The sequence below is a fragment of the Porites lutea genome, chromosome 14 (assembly GCF_958299795.1).
Source record: "Porites lutea chromosome 14, jaPorLute2.1, whole genome shotgun sequence".
Classification (NCBI taxonomy): domain Eukaryota; kingdom Metazoa; phylum Cnidaria; class Anthozoa; order Scleractinia; family Poritidae; genus Porites; species Porites lutea.
The window spans coordinates 17,231,020-17,253,675 of record NC_133214.1 but is presented as its reverse complement, the minus strand read 5'-3'; the positions used below and the strand labels follow the sequence as shown (position 1 = coordinate 17,253,675).

Here is a 22,656-nt window from a genome sequence, read left to right as displayed (position 1 = left end):
TTAAAACACCCACAGGACTGCTTGAACACCAACATGGCCGCCATTTCATTGTTTTAGAACTGACCAATATGGCGGACGACGTCACGTGAAAGCACTCCATAAATCGGTGCGTTTTCTTGAATTTGCTTTGTCTTGGGCTCTTGTAGGTTCTTGTAGGTTTAAGGGTTACAAGTTTTACAAAAATGGTACACAATGCAAAGTAAAAGTATATATTTCGCATATGATCACTTACCGAATTTCCCAGCTTTATTTACATAGTGAATGCATATATACAAGGAGGTGTAATAAACAAGGAAATTTAACTTAAAAAGTGTAACCTACCCCTCACAATATAATCTTTGATCATCTTTCGCCACATTTAATTTCCAAGAAAAAATTTGGTCGCGGTTAGCTTGAATACTGTCCTAAAACTCAATCAGCACTTTTTGGTTTTTCTAGTTGGATTTTTTAAATCGATACTTTAAGCAACTAATTAAACCTTCTCCCAATTTTTTTCACTTTTCCTGAGTTAAATTACAGAGGTCATTTGACACTGAGTGTACACAACCCTGAACTCGTAAGACTGGTTGGTCAGGAAATATATATTCGGCTCCTTTTGGCTACAAACCATTGATAAAAGAGAACATGTAAAGGTGGCCAGCGACGGCAAACGATGAGAAGCGGTTGGAAACGCAGGCTAGTGAATACACTGCTATGTCTAAATGCAGACAAAGAGAATCACTTGTTTTCTTTGCTTTAGGCTATGAGATGTGTCATAATCGATAATCAATAAAGGCAATTGTATGCAAGATTTTTACCGCACTTAGCAACTTTTGCAAGCAGTTGATCGCGTTCAGGCCGGTTGCATTTCCCGCCATTAAGAGCATTTGCTGTTTGATTTGTAGCTGTTCATAGATGTCATTGTTTAGATGTAATTGCTTTGGTTTTGACGTCACGACAGTCATAAGAACATAAAACGCAATATTGACGCACGTGCTTTACGCGTGCTTTGACAATCCTTGTGTGTGACCAGGTTGTGTCATTGTTATGAACTCACATTCGTGGTGCTCGTGATATCTTAGGAGCTAGAGATTTGAATTTGAGGAGAACCTCTTCAGAATAGAGCGCTTCTTTAAGGGGGCATGAGCAACAGGCGCGTCTGGCGTGTCTGAATAAGAAAGCATCACCTCTAGTCGACCAGCAGGCATTCCATCTAAACAAAATAAACAAAAAGAATATAATAACCCTCACTTACAAAACTATTACTAGTAATAAGCAAAGGTTAAGGAGTAAGAGTGAGATCGACTCAAACGCTATTGCTCCAACGTTAAGCTTGGCGAATGTTTCATGTGATAAAAGTTCCAAATGCGCGTGATCAGTTCGCCACTTTGAGGTTGCGCGAAAGAACGGTCGAGATGGTTGTGAAAGCGCATTGTGGGACTGTTTTGGGGGACAAATTTGCCGCCATGTTGAAAATGCGTCCCTCAAAACAGTCCCACAATGCAGTCGAAAACCATCTCGAGCCCGTCTCCGGCGCAACCTCAAAGTGGCGAATAACGAGTGAAGGAGTGAACGGAGCTCCAAACGCGCGTAATACTTAGTAAAAGTCCAAAATAATGCTGGATAAGTATATTCCGCACATGCGTAACAGCAACCTGGAGATTAGGATTGCGATTTGCTCTGGTCGCTTGCAACAACCTAAAAAAATTGTTACATATGAGGTATCAAAAGCTGTTTATAGCTGGACCAAATGGGTTTGGTACTTCCTTATGCCTGAGAAACATAATTATAGCGGGGAAAGTAGCCATTACCTTCATGGAAATACACACATTGCTCTAGACTTTCTTAAAGTCCTTTACTTTTTCCTCGTTGGTTATGCCATTTTAAAGGACTTTTGGTACCTGTTTGGCGCGAAATTCACTGGTCGAAAATTCCACCGGTGACGTCATGACAATTGACCAATAGGACAGTGAGTGACATTTAACGCCGCTCCCGATACAGCGTATGTCAATCATTTTTTTCCCGCGTGAATTTATAATATGATTCAAATCCATTCAGGGGAAACAAGTCGACCTCCAGACTTAATCGCTAGCTCGGTCGCTGCGCCACTTCATGCATTGAAGCTCGCTTCGCTCACTTTAAGAACTAATGAGAAGTCGACTTGTAGCAAGTCTAACATTGCCCCATATTCGAGCTCTATATCTGTTAGGCCTAACACTGGTTCTTATATAATGGAAATAACTTGGTCCTCATAAGTGCATTTATAGCTATGTGGTGCACCATTTCGCTCGCTCACTTGCAAGGACCCTTAACATGCAAGGACAGTTGGTAGTGCAAAGACTAACTTGGAGCGCATTTTACGAAAAGTAGCGGCCGCGAAACATTGTTTACAAGCTGCTTATTTTTAGTAGGTAAAGTGATGATGAAAAAACCCAAAATGGCTTAGAACAAGGTTTTTTTAAACACCTTCTAAACTCTTTTTTATAAAGACCTTCACTGTAGCCTGTAACACTTACCATGTTCTAGGTTAAGCCACTTTGTTTCCGAGTGCTTGCCTGTAAAGGAGAGCGCAAGCATTTGAACAAAACAACTACATAACAGAATTCGTCAGCTAACATTTGTTACTGGGTGTAATCTGGTTATAATCTCAACGCTCCTAATATTTGATCGGAGTTTCTTTACAAACAGCAGAGGAATGCCAAATGTCAGTGATTATTATTGGAAAGTTGTTAGAAGAATCAAGTTAATCACATAGTATCCATTCAAACTCTATAAAATTCTTTCTCTGAAATCGGTCTGACAATTTGCAGGACCTTGTGATGAGACTAAAGAGGAGAAGGAGGAGGAGGAGGGTGAAGGAGAACGGGGAGGAGAAGGAGAGGGCCGAGGAGGAAGAGGAGAAAGAAGAGGAAAAAGAGGAGGAGGAGGAGGAGGAGGTGGGGGCGGAATTGGAAGAGATGGAGAAGGAGTAGGAGGAGAGGAAAGAGGAGGAGGAAGTGAAGAAAGAGGAGGAGAAGGAGGAGAAGGCGGAGGAGGAGGAGGAGGCGGAGGAGAAGAGGTGGAGAAGGAGTAGTCGGAGAGGAAAGAGGAAGAGGAGGAGAAGAAAGAGGAGGAGGAGGAGGAGGCGAAGGCGGAGGCGGAGGCGGAGGCGGAAGAGGTGGAGAAAGAGGAGGAGGAATACCTCCTGAATACCTCATAAACTTTGTTCGGAAAGCGTCAAAGATATGTAGCAAAAGGAGGCAATGATTTTTCCTTTTTGCTTTATTATTCTTGGGCTATTGTAGCAATAATGGCATGGACCTCCATCTCCACCCTTCTAAGTGTATTTCACTCTGCCAAAACTCAGTCCTTGTTTGGGACTTTGACAGTGAGGCCATGAGACTCAACATTTGCAAATCATAAAAAGTAAGAAGAAGCTTTTAAAAATACCTTGCGTGCTACCGCCCGTGTTTGAACGAGACCTCTTGATAAATACGTCTGAAAAAGAAGCACATTCAATTAATGACTGTAACCGGCCTAGGCCAATTTGGCCTCTTTTGTAATGATGATTGCTTTCATATAGAGCTATTGCTTTTGGCTAATACAACTGTACACTGTACTTCTACTTAGTGACGGAACAAGTCATGCTTACCTCTGAAGAATTCTTGGATTGAAATTTTCGTTTTGCCGACGGTGTTTTTCTTGGCATCTCTTAGTTCAAACACCAAATTAGCCTCATTTGAAATGGCGGTGCCTCCAGCAGTCTAAATTGCAAATTAAAAAGGATAAAAAACGTCAGGATGTAAGGAAAAATAAAGAGCTATACAGAATCAGCTACAACTGACACGAAAGACAAATAAAAACTAAAACCACAGTCACTGACAACACATGCGAGTAAAAAAGGGACGCATTGGAAAAAAATCACCCGCTAACGGGAGAAAAAAAGACGCAACCGTTGCCAAGAAAGTGAAATAGAACGACTTTTACGGCAAGCGGGAAACATCAGATTCAAATTAGCAACTAGGCCTGCTTTTCGCTTACAGTCTAACTTCTCTATCTCTTTTGTTGTGATTCCACGCTACGTATTCATGGGTCTGCCTCCCAAGTACCTTTTTCCAAGCAGAAACAAATTTAGCGTGATTCTTCCCACCCGCAGATCCTTTACGTTTAAAGTCTCACCTGGAAGATGTAATTCCACTTGGCCAAGCCACTCTCTGGAGTCAGCTGAGGAGTTGTGCACATAGTGATGTACTCGTGCTTCATGCTGCTCTTTCGACCGCGTCGCGGGCTGGGAAAGCAACATGGTAACTCTATTAAGAACAGTTTAATAACGTTAAGGTTTCTAAAGCGTTCTATTATGTCTCTTCCAAACCTTCAAAAGTTTCGACTAGCCAACCTAGCCATACGAGTGCATGCGTGGTGGGTGAGCGGTTAGTCTCGCGAAACAGCGGTTGGGGTTCAAGCTTTACCGTCGCGTTTTTTTAGACAAGAAAAGAAGGTGCTTCATGCTACCAAAGCAAGCTTTCGTTCAGGCCTTGTGAGCCTCATTAGCTCGTATCCGCCTTTGCCTACTTTAGCTACCCCTCTAGATTAAGCCCCTCACTCCCTCTCCCTGTAGAACAATGTACAGACGGCAACTTGGAATGGGGTAAAATTGAATTAAAGTTAAACGTCGTTATTACCGAAACAAAAGAAACAGAGCCATTTGTCTGCATCATGGAGGTACAGTCAACTCGATCTCAATACCGACACCAAGGGAACAGAGCTAACTGGCTGCAATACAGAGATTATCATATAAGGGAGATAAAGCCAACCTCCTTAATAAGCACATTAACTTACAACGGACACCAAGGGGGAGAGGTGGAGGCAGAGCCAAATGACAGCTGTATTACAGAAATGTTCATAGTAAAGCCGATTTAGACGGCACGATTTTTGCTTACGACTATCGTGCGCGACTAGCATGCTTCATGACTTCACGACAGATCTGGTGGTGTAAGTTAGACCCACGATATTCGTACGACACATTGTGGATATCGTAAGTGAAAATTGTGCGCGTGTGGATGGTCAAAAGTGATGACGTATGCTAGTCGCGCACGATAGTCGTAAGCAAAAATCGTACTGTCTAAACCGGCCTTTAGAGAGATACAGCCAACCTCCTTAATACGGACACCAACTGTTTTGTATTACACAGATCTCCATATAATAGACGCGATGCCATGATTATAGCCACTGTCAAATGGAAACAAAGTTCTATTCCAGTTCGTTGGATGTATATTAATAATACTTACATCTCAACTCTCGCACGAATCTGAAACGTTCCAAACCCTGACGATACAAGAAAACAACTCTTGATAAGTAACTTATTGTGTGATCGTTCAAGTGAAAGCTAGTGAACATTAACAGTGTTTATTACGCTGTCCAAGGTGGTTCTAATTACTTAGTTTGTGAATGAAATCTTAAGTGTGACCTTCCAACCATGAATCTTTTCAACCATATTTTCATATGGTACTATTTGTTTAAAAGTATTTTATGACATCAAATCTTTTTTTTCTTGAATTTTAATGTTTGGTACTCTCGAGAGTAAAGAGTTGAAGGAATCGGTAAGAAACATTTTAAAAGAGTTGACAGTTAACCTGTAATGTCCGAGCCCTGAATGACTTCTCCTGATATACTATAAAATAATGGTGGAATCTGGCTTTGAATGTATTCTGAAAACGAATAAAACAATGCATTAAAAAAAAAACAATGAGATTCACATTTCTCTTGAACTTCGTTTCTAAAATGTTTGTTGCAGTTTCTCGATTTAATTCTGTGAAAAATAGAGGGAGAACTAAAAAGGCCAAACGGTGCTCGGTTAAGATTCCACAGCCCAAGCGGTTCAAAACCCGGAATAATTGCTACGGCTCAAAGCCACGATGTGTTACGATCATGTTCGACTTAACCCTTTCACTGCCAGAGTGAATGTTGGAGTCTCTTAAGGTAGTTCTAACTTTTGAGTCTGCGGACAAAATCCTATGATGTGACCATTTAAGTGAAACCTCCCTGCCTGTACTTTCAAACGGTGCTATTTGTTTTCAAAATTTTACAAAACGAAATTTGGAAATTTTTGTTGAATTTTGCCCTTGGCCACATTTGGCAGTGAGAGGGTTAAAGAAGGTACAAGAAAGACTGCAAGAGAAAAAGGGTCAGTTTGATTGTCCAAGCAGGTAGAAAATGCCATAGACGATAGCAACATCGTAATTATCTAGGTCGAGTCGGCTTTTGAGAGTATACCTTCCATCTTGTCCAATGTAAGATCAAACACATCTTTAAAAGCTTCGGTGTGTTCACCAGCATCGCTGATTCCAGAATCGTTTCCGCTTTCTCCAGGCTGAGCTGCTCCTTCCGCTGCTTCGTCCTAGAACATAAGTAAAGATCTGGTAAAACACTCAAAATACATGTATTTGTCAGATATTGAGCTAATGTTGGATGAAACATTGACAGCATTGTCACAATATTTGTTTTTGAATGCTGTGACAATTCTGTAACCATGACGGGTCAAATATTCCCAACGTTGTCCAACATTTGTCCAAGGATTCTTTGAGATGTTGATACCATGCCGCGTCAAACAATCACTTCATTGCCACAACATTTTCAACACAGGGTTCTTTGGCTAATTTGTGTTTTGTGACTGGTCAGATAATTTTTTCAAAGAGCGCGAAGAAATCTCTGGTCTACGTAACAGAAGAAAAACAAAGGGCGCGCGAGGGGTACAACCACTGGGCGGGTGACACGCAAGTTAAGGGTTATAAGCTGTGTTTTGCAGGCATCTTTTACTCTTTTTATTCACTACATCCGTAGAAAGATAATGTTTTGTCTGAAATGTTTCACGATTGTCGCAGTATTTAAGCAACTTTGTCTCGGGATTCTCTGCGCAGACATACAGCGAGAGAGCAACATTATAAGTGGGAGTAGAAATACCGTAACTGCCGCCTATACATCTTCGTAAGGGTTTTTAAGAGGGCGTATTTACAGAGGGGCCTATATCCGAGGGGGCTTATTTACGGGGTTTTTACTTAAGCTTCAAAATGTCATAATATATCGAATTCATTTCAATACATTTGAAGGAGCGCTCTTTATCCGGGGGGGGAGGCTTATATTATTTTCGTTTACAGGTAGATGGACCTATTACTGGTGGCCCTTATAAGCGGAGGGGGGGAGGGGGAAGGGGGTGCGGCTTTTAAGCGGCACTTTACGGTGCTTATGTTGCCATCAAGGGTGACAGGATTGCTCAAAACTTCTTTACCTGTTCACCAGGGATTGACACTTTGAACTGAACCTGGATTTCACCTGACTCAGCTTCCTGAAGCTTGAGCCACTGAGGTTTTCCTTTCTGAAGACGAAGTACACATAGTTAACAAAATAAGAAATGCACAGGATGAAAACGATGCCCCTGCAACTTAGTAGTTGGATTTTGGCACGTTTTAGACCGTCGAAATTCAGACTATGAGTATTAGGGATATGAAGTGACGTGCGATATGGGAAGTTACTGTGATAAAGTTCATACATAAGCCTCAGAATGGAGGGTCATGTGTTAAAGCTTCATAATGGTAAATTATACCTACAATCAGGGACAAAAGTAGTTGACACTCTTGTTTAAAACGGGTGCTTTTATCAAACATTTAATTCAATTATTATTTCACTCCTTTTAAACGCCGTAAATCCCCTCAACCCCCGAGATTTTGTGGGGGGAAGGGGTTGGGGTAGACAGGGGAAGGGGATAGGTATGTCCACTACGTAAAAAAGGGCCATTTTACGGAAGCGTCTTAACACTTGTGTCCCTCATTGTAGCTTAAAATTACTCCCTGCTGCCCGGTATAATCATTTCAGTCCTTAGGAATCGTATTGGTATTGGCATAAGTTAAAGAGCACTTTCTTAATAAGGCTTAGGCTTGATTACGTGCAGTGTGCTCTCCTCCACTCTTCAGGTTAGCTCAGGCATGTAATTGCAATATGCCCCATCTTAGTCTGCCATCTAAGTAAACGACCGGCAGTCGCTATTACTGACCCAATTTAGACATTTTTCTCCAACGGATAAAATGAGAGGAGCCTTTCCAAGGTTTCTCTATAAAGAAGTATGTTTTTAACAATTATTTCTCGAGCCCGAATGAGTCAAGAGCCCATGAGGGCGAGAGGAATAATTGTTTTAGTAAAATCCAACTAGTTGGTGAAAAATATCGAGACAAAACAACTTTGGCTGGCAAAACGCAATTCAGCCGCCATTGTTTTGGTTTTCAGAGCTGGCGCTTTTTGCTACTAGTGGGCTATAACATATAGCCTAGTAGTAGCTCAGCCAATCAGAACGCAGCATTGATAATAGACCACTAGCTGGATTTTACTAATTCGACTTATAGTAGTAACTAGTCTATTTATGGCCCATTTGGAATATAATAATACAAATAAATAGAGCAAAAATAGCAAGTTCACCTTTGAAGCGTCCTTTATTTCATCCACCGACAAAGACACAGTTCCCATGAAGTCATTCTGAAACACATCTTTGTCAAATACATCCTAAAACATAATTAAACCAAATACTTTCTTAAATGTGTGTGCAAAACACGGTTAAGGTAGAACACGGGAGTGGACAATCAGACATCTTCGGCCTGTGGCGAATTTTACTGTCGTTACCCACTTTCATTCCCAGAGTCAATAGAGTCCAGTTCTCAGAATTCAGATAAAAGCCGCTCAGCAGAGCGTTCCTGAGGTTCTGTTAATTGTTTGTCACGGAATCGTGTGGTGTGACCATTCAGATGAAACCTACCAAGCAACACTGTCTTGCGTGACTGTACAAATTGGTTCCAAAGTTTGATTCTAGGAACGGAATCCTATGGTGTGTCTATTCACATAAGAGCTCTCCAGGGGCACTTAAATGACGCTGCACGAGGTGGTCAAGACCATTCAAATGAAAGTTACCGAGCGGTACTTTGCTGTGGTACTGTTTAGCTATACAAGGTGGTTCTTACTTTGAAGTCTGTAAACAAAATTCTTTAGTGTGATCATTCAAGTGAAAGCCTCGATGGCGTCACCGTGACATAGTACTGACGGTACTTAGAATCTTAAAAAAATGAAAATTGCGATTTTTATTGAACGGTTTCGTTCGTTACCGTCAGAATTATAGATGATAAGAATGAGAATTTTCACTTACAAGGTTGATCTTGTCATCACCTTGAGGCATAGCAATGGATACAGACTCGTTCCATACGGGCGTCAGTGTTTCGTAAGCCACGTTAGTCTTAAACTTCTTTGAGTTGTTTACTCGCACCACGCAAAACGGATCACTTAGACCTGTTGAGACCAGATTAAGAACGGTTGAGTGAATCTTCACCGTAGAGGAAGACCTTAAAAGCAGGAAAGAAGATTTTGAGCGAGGCGAGAACCTTTTTTTAGCAGAAAATGGAACTTGAAGTAAGTTAAGGTCTATGAACGTTAATTTCGCATAGATGAAAGGAAATACGCAAAAACATCCATATTTTAGCGGGAGGAGAAACTTCTCTTTGTCTACCCGGCAGAGGAAAGGATGTGTAACTCCTTCTCAATAATATGAGGTGCAATTAGGACCCTGAAAAAGACGCAAGCCAACTTAAATGTTATTGAGGGTCACAAAACCTTTCTGTGATTGTGCAAGTTTTGTTTCTTGTCGCATTTATTGTTTATTCTTCCGTTTTCTTGATTCTTGGCCCATAATGGTAGGTTAATGAGGGAGAAAGGAAACTAAAAAATGTTGTTCACTCTCATTCCTGTTCTCTTCATTTTTATTGTTTTCATTCCTTTGCCTTTTCCACATTTATATTGTTTCCTTTCACTACCATCACATTTATTGCAGCTCATATTTACGAGCGAATTACGAACTCAAAATAGGCTTGATTCGGTGCGCTTTATACTACTTATGGAGGATCTGGTGATTTCTCCATAGAACTTACCATTACTGTCCATGGCCGGCATTTCTTTGCCTTGAAGAATCGTGATCACTAAAACTCCAAGCTCTAGGAAGCAAAAATAAACGTCTCAACAATTTTGCATTACAATAATGACTGTTCCTCATTAATACTTACAAACTGTATGCGATTTACCTTTGATTAACCTCAACTCTTCGACTTGTCGTTTGATTTTCATGCTGCTCTTCATTGTATGCTTCTTGCCATGTTCCTGAAATATAATACGACCGTGAGTGGAACGATCTATGATTAGTTAAAAAATCGCCAGGAAACTACATCTAATACAATGTGCAACACTGGCCTTAGACTAACAAACTATTGCAACACTTGAATAAACCTCTATCCTTTTAGTTCTGTTGACATGCATCTATAATTCAAACCATGGGCGATCAGCAATTCAACAAAAAACGTGACGTTGATACAAATTATTAATTGACCATTTCCGAGTTGCAACTAAGCCTCTTTTTCAAAACTAGGGTGAGCGGAGAGTCTTCAAAGTCAATAATTGTCATGCATATAAATGTGTGTATGAAAGGTTTAGCAGTTGGCCTCAATTTATAATGCGAGTTTTTGAAACTCGGAAATGAGTTCTTATAACCAAAGAGTTTTTAAACGTGTTTCAGGAGCTTTGGTATGGACTAAACATACGTTTATTTCGTCGATATCTTCACCATCCATTACCCCACTGGGTTGCGCCTCTTTCTCTGGAAAATGAAACGGGTAAAAAGCAATAAACGAAATTGTTCATGATCATTTATACAAAGTGTTGGATAGAGTAAAGAGATACGAACCATGTCATAGAGAGGTCACTGCCTTGTTCAGCAGTTTAGCAAAAGTTGTTCACAAGTAAGAAAAGGACGAAACGGAGCATACGAAAGGTGTTTCATTGTATGGAAACTGTCAAAATTAGAACAAATCTTCACAAAGTTGAGTGGCTATTGTTTGAAACAAATAAATTCCATGTTGCCGAGTGTCTGTTCAGGTATAGATCACAGAATACTTCTATATGTGGTAGAGCTATTAATGTTCAATGAGCCGCCAAGGTTTCTTCGTAATTACTTCATTCACGTCAAAATACGCTGTCGAAATGTCTATTTCATTTGTAATGCTTACTTTGCCTCACCCTGGAAGTGAGGCCTCTGATGACACTCCTTGTTAATGGGGTAGATTTTTACAGACCCATCCATTCTCACCTGACTTTGCCACGGACTCTATAGGCTGAAACACCGCTGACACTGTGAGCGCGCCTGCTTTCATTGTAGAGTCCTCTGACCTTTTCTTACCAAATACTTTGTACTGTAAGTCGATCTTACGTTGGATGATTGCGGGCTCGTCCTGCGTGAATATAAAACGAAATAAGCTTAGATCAAGTCATCCATCCCCTTTAAAACACAAAAACGAAGTTTGAAATGATAAGAACTTGCTTCCGCTAAAGTTTCGTTTATATTTGTTCATTGTTGTTTGGATAGTTCAAGACCTTCATTACGACAAAACAACTACTCGGCTTCATTTGGATAGAGACTGAAGATCAACATAACAATTTTATTGTTTTTGGATTCTGATTGGTTTAGCAAAAACATTGCACACCTTTTCTACCCAGCCTCTTGTTAACAATTAGTTTCGAATATCTTCAGGTGATCGCTGGGATGCCAACCCGAGAGAAATCACAAAAACGAAACAGGTATTTCGGGTTGATTAATGATGTATGCTACAACTTAAAGTGGTGTTGTACATAGAAAGAGTAAAGAAATAGAAAGCAGTTTAAAAAATCGGTACCAAAGTCATCTCCAGATTACAGGAACCCATGAAGTCATCTGACTGTCCTTGCCAATTAACATCACGGTCATACACCAGGAATGACAGCGTGGTCTAAAACAACAATAGAAATATCAGCTACATGGAGTTAAAACTTCAGGTGAAAACATGTCGCAAACCTTGGAACTTTCCTTCGACCTATATGTTTCATCATTTAACCGCTGCCCGGTAAGCTCAATTGGAAGAACCCGGTCTGTCTCCCGCTATCACCAATCAGAGTCTATAAGAAACTGTTGAAATCATGATGGCGGCTGTGATTTGAGGCCATATCTCAGTTCAGTTGATCGCAGCGACGTTGGCCTTGTCTCGTGGACCATTCTTTCATTAGTCAATTTGAAGGGCACGTAAAAGAACCCACCCTACTGTTCAAAAAGAATAGCGGGAGTTTCCTCAATGGAGTAGTCGGCGGCCGCAATGCACAGATCATTCATATCATGAGCTGGGTGGGCTATGGCAAGCTCATAAATGGGCCGATCACAGAAACCAGTGGCACCGTTGTATGCTGGCGTCCGAGCTAACTGTTAACATATTTACATAAAATTGAAGGAGGACATGTCTGCTGTCCTCTCATCTGAATTTCATTCATTCACCGGTCAAATATTAACGCCATATTTGTACACCGTTACAACCTGAGAGTCGTGCCCGACACAGTGGTTGATACCGATACCACATTTATTCCCTGGTTTTACGTAACCCACTTTCATAATGGCAAAATGATAAAATAACCGAGATAATAGTCCCTTTACGGTTATTTAGGGGGCTACGTACCGCTTGCATGATATTTCCATACCCAAAAATTACCTTTGTGAAATCTCTGACAGGAAATTCTACCACAGAATCCCACACTGGGTTTACCGATCCAGACACATGAGGGGTGGTTTTCACCTTAAAAAAGAAAAATTAACATTTGTAACAATAAAAATAACTTCTTAAAAAAAATTGTGCAAACGATTTGTCTGGTTTAAAAGACTTCAGTTGTACTCATATTAACCTTAACTGTTACCCATTCCATATAAGCTTAAAAGTAATGACTGTGGCAGCAATGACTGTGCAAGTAAGATCACCCACTTTGTCCTGGACTTCATATGTTAGGAACGGTTAAACTATCCGTGCTTTGAACAGGTTATTTAGCCGTACAGAATTGGACTTAGGTAGCCTGTGAGTAGTCCTCGCCGCTAGGGGCGTTTCGTGGGAAAGACTGTTTTTTAGTTGATTATTAGCGTTTACTTTTGATATTTGTTTACTATTACAACATCGACCAAACAGCGCTCGTTTTCAAATTCCAGACAAATCTACGTCATCAGTGTTATTTGTGTCTCCCGTTTATTTAGTAGACCTTACAAGGCCAGCTAGAAGACCTGACACTTTAATAAAGTTCATCATCACCATCAGTATCGAATATTTGGGGCCGAATAGGAGACGTCTCTCCCACAAAACGTTCCTAAACTGGGAGGCTAGGAATTAGGTATTGGGCAAAGTACAGAAGGGATCGTTGTGCAGATTACATGGCGTACCTTTTCCTTATTTGCTGTGACGATACAGTAGGGATCACTGAATCCGTCGTCATCCATGGCCAGCAGTTTCTCACCACTATGTACAACCACGAGAAGAAGACCCGATACTACTGCAAAACACGCCAAAGTTGATGATAATCAACAGGAGGAATACCCATCAACGCACAGTAAGGAAAAAAATTAAAGTTACTATTTTTTAGTTTAGTTTTTTTTTAACTGCGTAGTAGTTTCGCGATTGAATTCTTGTCACTTGTTAAACCTCTCTAAGACGAGGACGACTACGAGAAAGGGATTTCTTCAACACTCAGTAGTGTGCGCGGGCGAACCACCGTCATTTTGGCGGGAAAACGTGATAGCCGTCGCCATTCTACCACGAGTTTTAGCGAGAATGTCGTAGTGGTGGAAACAAGTTATCAAGTATTGGAAGTTTTATCATTTTGTTGCGATCGGGGGAGGGTTGAACCTCCATTAATAAAAGTAACCGTGTTAACTTTTCTGGAGAAAAAATGTAAAATAAAGCTTTCAGGGTAGTCTTTTTTTTGAGGAAACGCGAAAAAACGTTAAGTCAAATCTCCTTTTTGAAGTCTTCCTTGTCCTCGAATCTAACGCTCTCTCTTGGCACAACCACTACAACAAGATACAGAGCGCATGGCGCCCGCAAGCTTATTGTTCCCTTAGAAAAGATAAAAACAGAAAATAATATTTGTAAATCCTCTAATTTTGTACTATTAAAAAAGAGCCGTCTGATCTTAATATCGAAGTCACGATGGAGGGTCCACTATGAGGTTCTTTGATCCTATCTTTTCGACCCAAATTTTCCCGCAATCCCGTAATCCCGTTAGTTATTTTTAAATCCCGCCTTGCGTGTACACTTTCAATCTCGAATCTCATCTCCACTTTAATTTAAGATCCCGGACCCGAGGGAAATCCTGAATCCCGTAAAACCGACTAGGGACGGACCCTCATGATGGCATCGCGGAAAGCTCGTAAAATATACCAGTGTGGTTCGTTACATTTCTGCCAATGTCGTATTCAGTGTTTACTTTACCTTCACTATCCTCTTCGGGTTTTTCGTACTTTTCAAGAAATTCCTGCTCATCTGTTCGGCTGCTGACTTCGTAAGATTTGAGTCGTGTATATTCTAATGTCACTTCTAGCTTAGATCCTCGGATACCCTCCTTGCTGAGTGTAGTCTCGCTAACAGTGAACAGACAAACGATGAGTATGAACATGTTAGTACGTTAAAAATGAGCGTACAAAGGTAGATACATATCCTTACTTCAGTTTACTTATCAAATGCTACCGATATATGATATTCTTCGTTCGGCTTTGCTTTTGAAAACAGCTCGCTCCATGTAAAGGAATCCAAGACAATCTCCACGCCATGGATTCCTGATTCCAGGTACCAGATTCCGGATTCTTTGTCAGCCGAACTTGGAGCCCGGATTCGAATCTTTAGTGGGATTCTGGATTACTTGAGCTGTATTCGGCATTCCAAACCCTGGGATTCCGGATTCCATAAACAAAAATGTCCCACATTCCGGAATGCGGATTCCCTTAAGGTGATGTTACACGGGACGATTCGCAACGACGATTTTTAGCGAAAAAAATCGTCGCTGCGAATCGTCTCGTGTAACATCACCTTAACACGGGGCGAAACAGCGGCAGCAACAGCAACAAAAAGACCAACGACCACTAATACAAAAAACAAACAAAATACTGCAGTAACTGTTGATCGTAACTCACACTTTTTTCTTCTTTTCCAGTCCAAGGCTACCCAAGAACATCTTGTATTTTGCAATGGAATATTTCGTCCCAAACGTTCGTTTACCGCGGATTTCAACATTCAGCTGTTCGGTAAAAAAAGTTAACAAACAGTTTAGATTCAGCAATTTTGAGCTTGTCAGTAGTTTAACAGCACCAACTGAAAACCACTCCGGCAACAATTTCCCACTGTCAATACTCTTATAAACCATTACAACGACCGTCAAAAGTGGAACCAAGAACCGCTGGCGAAAAGTTTCGCGCAAAATGTGGAGGATTTTGACGTCATTTCTTTGGTCTATTAGAGTACAGGCAGTAGGAAATTGTATTTTTTTAACGTCCATATCCAGCGAAATTTCTTAGAAAATCGCGCACAAGAGACAGAGGGAAAAGAATGCGCTATCAATAAGTCATTTCCATGCTTACAGACACTTAGTTCTCAACATTCAACAAAAAGCAAAAAACAGAGCTATATACCTTGTCGTTAACGACCATGGATATTCTTGGTTTGGAACCACGTGACAAGGCGGCTATGTTAGTGGTCCATAAAATAATTTTTTTTTCGAAGAATTTACATGAAAATGGAGTTTATTTCCCAGAGGAGAGAAATGCTTTTGTTTTTGACCACTAACATGGCCGCCGTAACGTCACGTGCCAACCGGCAATAAGATAGGTACCTTATCATTTGCTAAATCGTAGATAAGCAAAGATATTGATTCTTCGAAAGTTGTTCCACCCTGAATCTTTTCTGTGTTTTTCTCGTCTAGATTACCCACTTGGAGAGATGTCCATATTTGGTCATCTGAAAGAATGACGCAAAACCTTTGAGCCGTGTTTCTAAAAGTGTGTTAAGCAAGATCGTTAAACATAAAATCGTGAACACTCAAATGAACGCCACTGAGCGTACTTTTCTGTGGGGGGAGGGTGGGTCTATATCAACAGGGAGCTTAACCAACGACGACGACGACGACGGCAGTAAAAACGTCGTTAAAAAAAATTAACTTGCGTCCTTTCAAACTCTACCGCGTCTATGTGGACCCGCCCAATTTGTCAAATGCAGGCGATTTTTTCTTGGAGTTGAATTCTAGAGAACTTATCCAGGTGGAGAATGGAAAATTCGTCGTTGTGTGTTCACGTGCTTCAGGAAACGCTGCATTAGGAGGTTTCATGTCGTAGTCGTGCAGTGGACGTCAAAGAATGTACTGGAAAGCGTGATGCGCGGGCAGAGCTGTTGTTTTGCTTATAAAACCAATTGTGTTTTGACGTCGTTGTCGTCGTCTGACAGAGGTCTTAAGACAAGTTTGGCTTGGTAACGCTTTTTCAAACACGCTAACCAAACGTTCGCGAGCGACCTGAAATTGCACTTGTCCAGTCCTCCTCCCTTACCTACTACCTGCTAGTTTCAACATTGTATTGGTTGGGGGGAGGGGTAGAGATTGGGGGCGGCGGGGATAGCAACACAATTTTTAATGGATAGCGCTTCTCACTTGTAAAACTCAAATAATATTCATGGTATGCTACTAGTGTCCTAAATACTCTAATCTAGTACTGTATAATTATACTGACCTGTATATTTCTCAGGCAGTCCACCCTTAAGAGTAACCGTAAGCAATCCATCGGCTAAAAACAGGAGGAGAAGACACATGGGAAATGTTATCTTAGTAACGCCCAACATTAGATAAAGCTTTGGTTTCGGCGCTTCTCATTCTACTTAAGAGCAAGGGTGTGTTTGTAAGTGGATGGAAGATGCTCGGATCATATCTCAAAATATGGTTTGTAAAAGAGGACGCCAAGCTGACACTAACCATACGTTGATTTCTTAGCAGCACTGAGCATCTCATCAGGATCAACTCCGTGAAGCGGGACCTCGATTCTTCCAGGGTCAACCAGCGCTGTAATAATCAAAACAAGAACATTTAGTGAAAAAAAAAAACACACACACACACAGAAACAAACTTTATTTAGAGTAGGTGACATTTTACAGTTCCAAGAACTAATAAACCTGTGATCGTCTTAGTTTCCCCAACCAATGGAGACATTTTTCAGATTAAATTGGAATTTGGACATGTTGGTTGGAATTTGGATAAGTACAGCAGCACGAATTTTCATCTTACCGTAAGTTAAACTGTCCATAACAAGAGCGTTTATGAAATCTTTTAACATTGGAATGTCCATCACTTGAACAGCACGCATTAGGCGTACATCAAAATCGACGTCCGGTCTGCAAAGCGATAAAAAAATACATCGAGACATAACTCTATCGGGCATATTCAGCAATAAAGACACAAGCCATGGAAAACGGTCCGCGCACAACGTTAGGAACACACCATCGATGCGTTGGCAATATTTAGAAATTCCGCCACGAACGCCAGAGCACTGAACGGAGGTCGAACTGTTTAAGACGCCAATTTGGAATCGGAGATAGTATTAGGTACCCATACAAAGATCTTTCTTAACTCATGCCAAGTGAGAAAACCTTTACTCTAATCAAGGCAGATTTTTTTCCCTAGCCTAACGTAAGTTTGATTTAACAAACCCTCTCTCGAACTCATGACGAGAAACGTCTTAAGACGCGTTATACCTTCCTAAATGGGTTGAGAAAGGTCTGAGGACTTGTGTTTTGGTCAGAGCCGCAATAAACAGCCGGCATTCATGACTAGTTAAAAGAGCTGGTCAAGCGTTTGACTGCAGAGCGCGAGGTCGCGAGTTTGATCCCCAGGCGGGTGGTAAATGGCAGCCGGGCTTGGTCTGATATACCTCTCTCGGGCTCTTGAATTAACAGATATCACCCAGATATTTGTTGTTCTTACTTTTCAAGGAACGTAACTGCCACAGACTTCATGTGTGGAAACGGTACAAGATGATCCATCTCAAAGACAATCTGAACTCGGCCCGATAATGATAGATCCTCGATGCTGACATCAACATCAGCTCCAACCCTGAATAAAAAGATAATTTACGTGATCTGATTAATAGTAAGAGATTTACTGCTTAAAGCAATAACAGACGTCCCTGTTACCATGGGTGTCGGCTAGAATCTGTGGCTGAAATTATGAAGTGAGCTTAATGTGGAAATTCAAATAGGCTATCGGAGCAGCCCATTTTTGCTAACTGAGGAGAATCGCAAAAGATTCTTTAATTTTCGCGACAATCTTGATGAAAACGCACTTTGGCAGCTTAGACAAAGGTGAGTTTGATACCGTAAATCAAATTAAGCCAAAACAATTAAGCCCTCTACTCCAACAAGCCTCCTTTTTAGCGAAAGAAAGTTTTTAAATTCTCTCTCCTCCGTTCCCTGCCCCTCTTGGTTTAGCGATCAACCTTGTATTGAGACTGAATTTAATGACATCTATCACAAATGACTGACCCCGCTCTGATCAAACTGTGGTAAAATTTGCAATTATATCACCCTACTCTCTAGATAGTAATTCCCCTCACTCAAAACAGCAATTAGAACGTGATCATTCCAATATGATTCTTCGTCTTTCTTTGCTAACGGCACTTTGCTTTACTTAATTGAATAACCCATCTCCCCCTCAACACTCACACTTCTCCATTAAGCTTTCCCCTAAAATGTGTATTAGCAAAAAAGGGCCCGAGAGAGCTCAACAGAGGATTTACGGTAATTGAGGATTCCCGTGACAATATGGAGTTCTAGCAACGACAACGACGACGTCCGCGGAAAACATCGCTATAAAAACGGTGCATGGGGGAATTTCACGTCGTAATCGTGCAATGACGGCGACGAAATCTACAAAAAAGTGTGCTGCACGTGCAAAATTTAAATTTATGTTTTTCATAATTTATTAAACCTTTTGCTCTTTTGCCGTTCTCGTTGCCGTCGTCGTCGTCGTTGGTTAAGCTTGCTAATACTAGAAAAGAAGGCGTGTGTATCATGCGTTTCCCGCCAAATTGAATGTCAGTGACGCATCAAACTCCATTAGCCATAACAAGTACTCACATTTTCCCGCCCAATCTGACTTTGATGGCAATTTTACTGTCAGGCGCATGTAAACACAGATCCACGACAAGAACTAGCAGATGCCTTTGCCTGGTTGCCATGTCAAAGGGTGGATTGAAAGCGTTTCCTTCCGTGGCGGGAATGTTGGGCGAGTCATTTTCGTCGATATTCTCAAACACTTTCACATATTTCAGAAATGGCGTCTTTTTTCCAAAATTAAACTCGGTGAGTTCCATAGATTCTGAAAATAGAAGACAAAGTGGTCAAGAGGGTGTGAAAGTCCCTAAGTAGGCCACCCCCGAGTTCCTAAGACCCTCACTTTCAAAATGAGGCCAAGTGCACAACCTTCGCGGTGAAAATGAATTTAATTTGCATGAGAATGAAAATTCATTTCCATAACAAAAGCTGAGCACTTAACCTCGTTTTGATACAGAGGCCCTGGGGATGGTGAGAGGACTCGTATATATGCTACTTAAGTGCCTTGGTTTCCAATCCCGGAAGGGATGCCGACTGCTACCTCCCCTTTTTTGAGAATTGAGCGTGGAAGATAATCCTGAACTTGAAACTTGAAAGGATATAGTAATTGCAAACCACCTTTAAAAGTCGCCTAGAGCATCATTTACCCGTGTAGTAATAGCTCATACAATTCATAATCAATACTCTGAAATATGTACTTAATAAAATATCAATCTTACCTATAAATGACGGTTTGCTGTAATCTAACACAGGATTCAGACTCGCCCGAACTAGATTGCAGAGGGAAACTTCGCTGAAATTCCACCTTAAATATTACACAAAACGAATATTAGAAGAAAAAAAAATAGAGAAAAAAAAAATTATACAAATAGAAGGTCCGCACCCATATTTCCTTCTCACTGTTACATTTCTTCCTTAGAGTCTTAACAGTAAAGGTTTTTCAAATTTGTAATCTCTTAATACACTATATCTGAACTCGGTAGAGTCTCCGCTCCCATCGATTTACGTCTCTTAGAGTTCTTTGCTATCTATTATGTTCACAGTAATGCTTCTTTTGTGATTTCCTAGTCTCTCTTTCAGTTCTTAAGAAAGTTTCGTTCATTTCAGTCAGATCGGTTGCGGTAAAATCGAGTCACTTGCCTTCTTCTTTAACGTTTTGTGCCTCTGTACGAAAATTTATTTTTCGAAGAGACAAGGTCAGCTAATCGGGGCAAAACGGATTACAGATCGCCACACGTAAGGAAAACAAGATTGTGGAACGCGAAACATTTGGCTTGTGGAATCCGGAGTTCCGGAGCACTCGATAGGGTAGTGTAGTGTTTTAATAAAGCTCTAACCTGGCGAAACGGGCTATTCTTATTTGTCTGAGTCAGGAGCGACTCCTGTCTGAGTAGAATCAACAAAAGACGTAATACGATCAAGATGTAAATTTAATTGCTGAAGGAATGAAAATGGAGTGAAACAAAATATACGAAGAAACATTCTGTAAGGCAAAAATGTCTGGCAAGATTTTCGGTAATTAATAATGTAAAATTAAGTATTAATGAATTGCGTTGCTTATATCTTAGGTGTTGTGCTTAGAAGTACAATTTTGTACTTAGAATACACTTTTAGGAGCGAGAATGAACAAATTTCACGTACAATCAGTCAAAATTATGATTTTAGAGTGTCACGAATTTTCGCCATTGTTAACAGGGTTGGACGCGTTCGTGTAAAACAACCGATTTTTGATGAAACACAATTTCAGCATCAAATGACCAGTTGTTTATCTTAAACTAAAACAATGTTGTAAAAACAAAGGGATTTAACAGAGTTTAAATGTGGTCTCTGCGCGATACACAGTTGTTGTATTTTTCTGTCTTCGCTACAACTCGTGCTTTTTCGGACTTTATAGTGTGATTGGAACAACGTAAACAAAGATTTTTTTACCCGGCCAAGGTTATTAAAATTTGACAACCGAAATCCACCCAAAAAGCGTCTTTCAACTAAAATAGAAGTAACATGCCTTAAAACGGTATTGAAAGCAGTGTACGATTAAGGAAATTTCTACACTAAACTTTGCTGTTAGTGAAAAGACACCCCAAAACATGCAGTAAACATACCATACATAAGCACGCACACAAGAGACAGCCATAAATTAACTAGAAAAACGTGGTTACCATCGATTTAACACAAAGTTTAGCCATTCTGCTGTTTCTTCGTCTCGCAAAGCTTTCCGACGATGAACTTTGATTTCGGCTTCGCGGACACGGTCATCAATGATACGACAATTTTTGCGGTACCACACCGTAAATATTAGCGGTATGATAAAACCAGACCAGACGAAGGAAAAACCATATGCTCCCAAAAACCATGTCAGCACAACAACTGCGCAAACAAAGAGAGACAGGCGAAGTTGCGTATCATCTCTCTCTTTCTTGGCTTGAGCTTCCAAAACCTCTGGGCTATTTTCCGCCATGGCTTTTCTTACTCAGACCAGTTTAGCTCGTAAAGATGCGCAAAACGGTTGTTTTTCTGCATAATGAGATGGCCTGCTTGAAAAATTTCACTCAAATTCGAGCCCAGCCTTTTCGATTAATTATTTAGAGGTACCTGCTAGTATTGAAGCGCTCGCCGGCGGAAAAGGGAATCGATTGTTAAATAACGGAATGACTGCCAGTCTACAGTTTAAGCTCACAATCATCGTCAAAAGTGTTGGGAAGGCTAACACGTTTTCTTATTGCCTTCTCCCCCCCCCCCCCCCCCCCCTTTGGCACAACGTTGACCAAAACTAAAGTGCTTGTGCGCGTAACTGTTCTGTTATATTCTAACATTGAAAAGGGGGAGGGGGTGGGGGTGAGTATAGCAAAAGGGAAGCCACCTTTTTTAAACATTAAAATGAAGTGTTAAGTTGTACAACCTTACTATGCTTTTGTCCGCCAGTTTACAAATTCATATTTCCAACAACACTAGAAATACTGCCGTCATACTGACTGAAGTCCATTAAAAATGATTAACCTGCCATTTAAAGGAGCTACAGCGCAAACAAAAATCTTGAAGACCTTGAAACACGAAACATTTTCCTCCTTTTCGAAGTAAGAACTGGCACAGTTGCGGCTTTCTGTGCGAGAGGTCCAGAGTTCGATTCCTAGTTGTGACCTCAAATCATTCTTTCGACTCCTTTCCTTTCTATGTAGCTTTAACTAGCTTTGAACACCCGTAAAACTTAGCACTGTTGAAGAGAATCGAAGTGGTGAAATGAGCGCAGGTACCGTTAGCCTTAGGTTTTTTAAATCATATAATCTTTTTTCAATCTTTGTGATAAACTGTTCTTATTGTTCTTTTACATTTTTTTTGTTTTGTTTCTTTCTTTGTTTATTCTTTTCTTTTTTTCTTCCTTCCTTAGCTGATATGTTGTTCGCTTTTGCTTATTGTGAAATTCATGGTCATGTAAACAAAGCTTGTTGTTGTTGGTGTTAACAAAAGCCCAAGAGCTTTGCTTTGCTGGTGGGAGTTGTACTTTTGGTAGATCTACAGCCATTTCGGATTGGTCAAAGGTAACCACGCTAGAAATTTTAGTTTTACAAATTGACAAAGCCTTTGAATATTCCAGACAGGACAATGTTCATTATACTATACGAAGTAGTATGAACAGTAACAGCACAGAACTGGAACAAGTCGTTCACACAAATCGAAGATCGAGAGGGTTTTGTCA

The 22,656-nt window shown here is 40.7% G+C and overlaps 1 protein-coding gene across 1 annotated transcript; it reads right to left on the bottom strand.

Annotated features, from left to right (window-relative positions):
- Positions 1–334: 334 nt before the first annotated feature.
- Positions 335–21,510, bottom strand: LOC140924860 (uncharacterized). Its single transcript, XM_073374862.1, has 28 exons — positions 21,122–21,510; positions 19,682–19,767; positions 18,987–19,227; positions 17,836–17,964; positions 17,140–17,246; positions 16,831–16,917; positions 16,592–16,645; positions 15,703–15,827; positions 15,008–15,111; positions 14,310–14,458; positions 13,262–13,371; positions 12,549–12,632; positions 11,709–11,801; positions 11,126–11,267; positions 10,581–10,636; positions 10,068–10,143; positions 9,918–9,980; positions 9,143–9,282; positions 8,425–8,508; positions 7,244–7,330; positions 6,232–6,355; positions 5,592–5,666; positions 5,247–5,283; positions 4,138–4,246; positions 3,611–3,722; positions 3,409–3,456; positions 2,496–2,534; positions 335–1,192 (listed from the first exon to the last, which is right to left on the bottom strand). Exons 1-28 carry the CDS (start codon positions 21,418–21,420, stop codon positions 1,065–1,067), a joined length of 2,988 nt encoding a protein of 995 aa, XP_073230963.1. The 5' UTR covers positions 21,421–21,510; the 3' UTR covers positions 335–1,064.
- Between the last annotated feature and the right edge of the window lie 1,146 nt (positions 21,511–22,656).